At 43.9% G+C, this 6,167-nt stretch overlaps 1 protein-coding gene across 1 annotated transcript; it reads right to left on the minus strand.

The window, feature by feature from the left end:
• Positions 1 to 2,037: 2,037 nt before the first annotated feature.
• LOC123965943 (renalase-like) lies at positions 2,038 to 3,893 on the minus strand (the record flags this gene model as incomplete). Its single annotated transcript, XM_046042236.1, has 3 exons — positions 2,038 to 3,030; positions 3,113 to 3,288; positions 3,693 to 3,893. Coding segments are annotated over 3 exons (530 nt in total), but the record flags the coding sequence as incomplete, so codon positions are not given.
• Between the last annotated feature and the right edge of the window lie 2,274 nt (positions 3,894 to 6,167).

A 6,167-nucleotide genomic window follows, 5' to 3' on the forward strand; every position in this document is an offset into this window, starting at 1 on the left:
GGAGTGGCTTCACAACAACTCCGTGGCTGTTCTTGAATGGCCCAGCCAGAGCCCTGACTTAAACCCAATTGAGCATCTCTGGAGAGACCTGAAAATGGCTGTCCGCCAACGTTTACCATCCAACCTGACAGAACTGGAGAGGATCTGCAAGGAGGAATGGCAGAGGATACCCAAATCCAGATGTGAAAAACTTGTTGCATCTTTCCCAAAACGACTCATGGCTGTATTAGATCAAAAGGGTGCTTCTACTAAATACTGAGCAAAGGGTCTGAATACTTATGACCATGTGATATTTCAGTTTTTCTTTTTTAATAAATTTGCAAAGATTTCTACATTTGTTTTTTTTTTTTCTGTCAAGATGGGGTGCTGAGTGTACATTACTGAGAAATAAAATGAACTTTTTTGATTTTTGGAAAATGGCTGCAATGAAACAAAGAGTGAAAAATTTAAAGGGGTCTGAATACTTTCCGTACCCACTGTACTTAATGTTGCCTTGTAGTTCATGTTGTGCGGTGTCATTCGGCTGCTACTCGTGCGGGCGGGGGACAGAGTTCACAGGTAGGAAACCGGACTTCAGATGGCGTTCCTTGGAGGTCTGAAATTTCCGACCTGGTTTGCATGCGTTTCATCCGCTCCATAGAATAAACCTGCAGCTACTCTCTGAGCCTGTTGCTCTCAGGACACTTATGGATGCTGCTGATTATTAACTTCTGAAGTAAATGTCAGCAGCTACTGGTCTTCTTTTTTAGTTTTAAAGTTAATATCCCACCATAAAACTGGAAAAAAAACTGCATATTGTAAAACTGTCAGTGTCGAGCTACCAGGAAATTTTATAAGAATACATCCAGATTTTGTCAACTTAGTTCTTGTCACATTATTGACACATTTGAAAATCAGAATATATATATAATTAGCTGATGTCTAAGTGTTGGATGCGTTCACATGTTGACCTGATGGTGGCGCTGGAGAGCGGGTTGTCACAGTTCATCCTGAGGGGAGCATGAAGGTCTGAACCAGGTTACCACCCGTCCAACAGCTGCAGGTGTAGCAGGGTGAAACAAACAGTTTTATTTCTGAAACTAATTCCCATAAATCTGCATGTGAACTCGTTCCCTGACGGCGTGGAGACACGAGGATTCATATTACCGTGTGTGTCAGAGATCCACCAGTGACTCGGCAGAAATTATAATTGCTTCTCCCCCAGAATGCACTACTCCAAACAACTGGAGAACAGGCAAGGAAGAAGTAGGTCACACACACACACAGAGCCTTGTGGCCACTAAACCATAACTAATTCTGTCTTATCTGCTTCTATAAAAAGATGAAAGAGAGAAGCAGCAGAGGAAGCAGCGTCTTTTATTCATCAGGACACAGGACGGGTCCTCAGGTGAGTGACCAGGTGAGACACGCTGACCTCGTGTTGCTGCGTCAGCTCGTACACGGTGAAACGAGCTCTTCAGGGTTCAGAAACATTTTCTGTCACCTGAGTTTGTTCTCAGAGGAACTTAAATCATAAAATGAACTCCCTTATACAGAGAGTCTAAGCCCCGCCCCTTCCGATGGACTGCCATGGCAACTTGTTAAAAATGTACATTAGTTGCCGGCCAAAGGCGACTCATGTTTGGATTCAAGTTTTTTATTGTGTCTTGAATTACACACACAATGTTTGAAAGATAATTTAAGTGAAGTCGCAGTTTGTTGTAAAACTGAAAATACGCAATTAAAAAGACCAGAAACAAAAGTGTGTGATGTCATAACTGTCTTTCTCAGACTGAAGCTAACGTCACCTGTTAGCTTCAGTGACGTTATCTGAACTATAGCTAACGTCACTGAAGCTAGCGTCACTGAAGCTAACTTCACCGACGTTATCTGAACTATAGCTAACGTCACTGAAGCTAACTTCACCTGTTAGCTTCAGTGACGTTATCTGAACTATAGCTAACGTCACTGAAGCTAGCGTCACTGAAGCTGACGTCACTGAAGCTAACTTCACCTGTTAGCTTCAGTGACGTTATCTGAACTATAGCTAATGTCACTGAAGCTACGTCACTGAGCTGACGTCACTGAAGCTAACGTCACCTGTTTAGCTTCAGTGACGTTATCTGAACTATAGCTAATGTCACTGAAGCTAGCGTCACTGAAGCTGACGTCACCTGTTAGCTTCAGTGACGTTATCTGAACTATAGCTAACGTCACTGAAGCTAGCGTCACTGAAGCTGACGTCACCTGTTAGCTTCAGTGACGTTATCTTAGCTATAGGTCAGATAATGTCACTGAAGCTAGCTTTCTATAGCTAAAATCACTGAAGCTAGCTTCCTATAGCTAATGTCACTGAAGCTAGCTTCCTTTTGCTAATGTCACTGAAGCTAATGTTCTAAAGCTAACGTCTAGGAAGTTAGCTTCAGTGACGTTAGCTTTAGAAAGTTAGCTACGAGCTAGTAGCAAGCATAAAATTAACATTAGCTTAGCATTACAGCACTAACATGGTGGACATATATTGCGCGAGACGAGAGATGTAGTTCACTGAGCGGTTTTCACACAAAACTAAATTTGACTTTACTGTGAAATTAATTTTAAACTGACAAACGTGAAATTCAGGACTCAGTTCAAGGAAAGGGAGGGGAGGGGCTTAGGCTCTCAGGTAAATCAGGTAGATTTCAGGAAGGCCTCGGTTGAACCAGGTTCAAGTTAACCCTCTAGTGTCCAGTTTAAAGACGCATCACGTCCGTCCTAAACTTGAAAACGTCAGAAATGTGTCATTTAAAAAGTCTGAAACACTTCTTTGTAATCGATCGCTTCATAAACTGTTAACTTGTATTAATTATTGATCGGTGTAAAGGTCAGGTCCACAGTCACTTCCTGTCGAAGTCGGCGGCGTCACAGGAAGGCCTTCAGCATACTGAGCATGCTCAGTGCAGACTCCACGCAGCCGTCAAAGTTGGAGTGGCTGAAGCTGTCTCCACCGCAGATGAGCAGCGGGCGCTCAAGGACGGTCATCTGACCCGGACAGTCCGGCACAGAGGTCAGCACCTGTCGGAGGGAAGGGAGGGGTCATAAATCAAACGTTCCCTCACCGAGAGGAGTCTCAGGACTTTGACCTGTGATGTCTCACCTGGGAGTACCTCCACTTCTGACACTTGATGCTGATTGGCTGAGGCAGACCAGGAAGCAGCTTGTGGAGCTCCTGTAAGATGATTGGCTGGATGTCCTCCTTGTCTTTCTCCAGGTGCTCAAGGCCGAACGAGACGCTGGTGTGGACGACGAGGGACGGGCCGCGACCGCGATCGTCTGAACAGACAAAAACATGAAAATTTAGCTGGTCATTTTGTGGGTTTGAGTGATGTCACACTGGCGCATTCAGGGAGGTTCCAACTCCGATGCGTCCTTGAACACATCAGTTTCTACACGCCACAGCATCACCACAGGATGATAACGTTACCTATTATGGGTGCATATTATAGAATTTCTTTGTTTCATTTCGTCTCTAATTAAACCCCAAAGTGTTGCTTAAACCTGTAAATCTGTATTGATATTCTGTTTTCTTGGCTGTGATGAATTACCTCTCTGTAGAAACTAAGAACAAACAACTAATAGCTCAGGAAAGTGGAAATTACAGTAAATCGGATATGACGTGAATGCAGCAGTAACCTGTTAGCATGCTAACATTAGCTCGGCCAGGTGAGCAGACAGACCTGCGTTGCGTTTGCGGGAGTCTTCAGCGATGTAGCGGATGCAGGGGTTGTCAGTGACGTATCGAGCCGCCCAGGGAAAACTGAAGACCACGTCAGGAGGGAAGAAGAGAGCGACGGCAAAACGAGACGAGTACACGACTCCGTCTAACTGCTGCTTCTGCTGGACAGAAAGCACTGAGAGACAGACAGACAGAGTTAAACCTTATGATCCAGGACTCAACACTGCAAACTGTTTCACCTGTGTGTTCACCAGGAAGGGAGGCTCTAATTACAGACAATGTCAAGTTGCATTATGGGAAGTGTAGAAGGAATTGTTGAAGCTTAAACCCCACTGACTAACTTGTTTACACATACAGACTACGGACTCTCTCTCCTGCCTTTCGCAAACCTAATTTAGATGCTCAGCTCTGATTGGACAGTTGTTTTCGCCTGCTGTGTTCTGTAGCAGCCCGTTAAAGTTCTTTCGCAGGCGGTTAAAGTTCATTCGCAGACGGTTAAAATTCTATCGCAGCCGGTTCAAGTTCTTTCGCAGCCGGTTGAAGTTCACTCAGGTTAAAGTTCTATCGCAGCCGGTTAAAGTTCACTCAGGTTAAAGTTCTATCGCAGCCGGTTAAAGTTCACTCAGGTTAAAGTTCTATCGCAGCCGGTTAAAGTTCTATCGCAGCCGGTTAAAGTTCTATCGCAGCCGGTTAAAGTTCACTCAGGTTAAAGTTCTATCGCAGCCGGTTAAAGTTCACTCAGGTTAAAGTTCTATCGCAGACGGTTAAAGTTCTATCGTAGCTGGTTCAAGTTCTATCGCAGACGGGTAAAGTTCACTCGCAGCCGGTTAAAGTTCTTTCGCAGCCGGTTAAAGTTCACTCAGGTTAAAGTTCACTCAGGTTGAAGTTCTTTCGCAGCCGGTTAAAGTTCACTGAGGTTAAAGTTCTATCGCAGCCGGTTAAAGTTCTTTCGCAGCCGGTTAAAGTTCACTGAGGTTAAAGTTCTTTCGCAGCCGGTTAAAGTTCACTGAGGTTAAAGTTCTTTCGCAGCCGGTTAAAGTTCACTCAGGTTAAAGTTCACTCAGGTTAAAGTTCACTCAGGTTAAAGTTCACTGAGGTTAAAGTTCTATCGCAGCCGGTTAAAGTTCTTTCGCAGCCGGTTAAAGTTCTTTCGCAGACGGTTAAAGTTCACTCAGGTTAAAGTTCTTTCGCAGACGGTTAAAGTTCACTCAGGTTAAAGTTCTTTCGCAGACGGTTAAAGTTCACTCAGGTTAAAGTTCTTTCGCAGACGGTTAAAGTTCACTGAGGTTGAAGTTCTTTCGCAGCCGGTTAAAGTTCACTTAGGTTAAAGTTCACTCAGGTTGAAGTTCTTTCTCAGCCGGTTAAAGTTCACTGAGGTTAAAGTTCTATCGCAGCCGGTTAAAGTTCTTTCGCAGCCGGTTAAAGTTCACTGAGGTTAAAGTTCACTCAGGTTAAAGTTCTTTCGCAGCCGGTTAAAGTTCACTGAGGTTAAAGTTCTATCGCAGCCGGTTAAAGTTCTTTCGCAGCCGGTTAAAGTTCTTTCGCAGCCGGTTAAAGTTCACTCAGGTTAAAGTTCTATCGCAGCCGGTTAAAGTTCACTCAGGTTAAAGTTCTTTCGCAGACGGTTAAAGTTCACTCAGGTTAAAGTTCTTTCGCAGACGGTTAATGTTCTTTCGCAGACGGTTAAAGTTCACTGAGGTTAAAGTTCACTCAGGTTAAAGTTCACTCAGGTTAAAGTTCTTTAGCAGCCGGTTAAAGTTCACTGAGGTTAAAGTTCTTTCGCAGCCGGTTAAAGTTCACTCAGGTTAAAGTTCACTGAGGTTAAAGTTCTTTCGCAGCCGGTTAAAGTTCTATCGCAGCCGGGTAAAGTTCACTCAGGTTAAAGTTCTTTCGCAGACGGTTAAAGTTCTTTCGCAGCCGGTTAAAGTTCACTCAGGTTAAAGTTCTATCGCAGCCGGTTAAAGTTCACTCAGGTTAAAGTTCTTTCGCAGACGGTTAAAGTTCATTCAGGTTAAAGTTCACTGAGGTTAAAGTTCACTCAGGTTAAAGTTCACTCAGGTTAAAGTTCTTTAGCAGCCGGTTAAAGTTCACTGAGGTTAAAGTTCTTTCGCAGCCGGTTAAAGTTCACTCAGGTTAAAGTTCACTGAGGTTAAAGTTCTTTCGCAGCCGGGTAAAGTTCACTCAGGTTAAAGTTCTTTCGCAGACGGTTAAAGTTCTTTCGCAGCCGGTTAAAGTTCACTCAGGTTAAAGTTCTATCGCAGCCGGTTAAAGTTCACTCAGGTTAAAGTTCTTTCGCAGACGGTTAAAGTTCACTCAGGTTAAAGTTCTTTCGCAGACGGTTAAAGTTCACTCAGGTTAAAGTTCACTCAGGTTAAAGTTCTTTAGCAGCCGGTTAAAGTTCACTGAGGTTAAAGTTCTTTCGCAGCCGGTTAAAGTTCACTCAGGTTAAAGTTCACTGAGGTTAAAGTTCTTTCGC

This window comes from Micropterus dolomieu, unplaced genomic scaffold (assembly GCF_021292245.1).
Source record: "Micropterus dolomieu isolate WLL.071019.BEF.003 ecotype Adirondacks unplaced genomic scaffold, ASM2129224v1 contig_11945, whole genome shotgun sequence".
NCBI lineage: Eukaryota > Metazoa > Chordata > Actinopteri > Centrarchiformes > Centrarchidae > Micropterus > Micropterus dolomieu.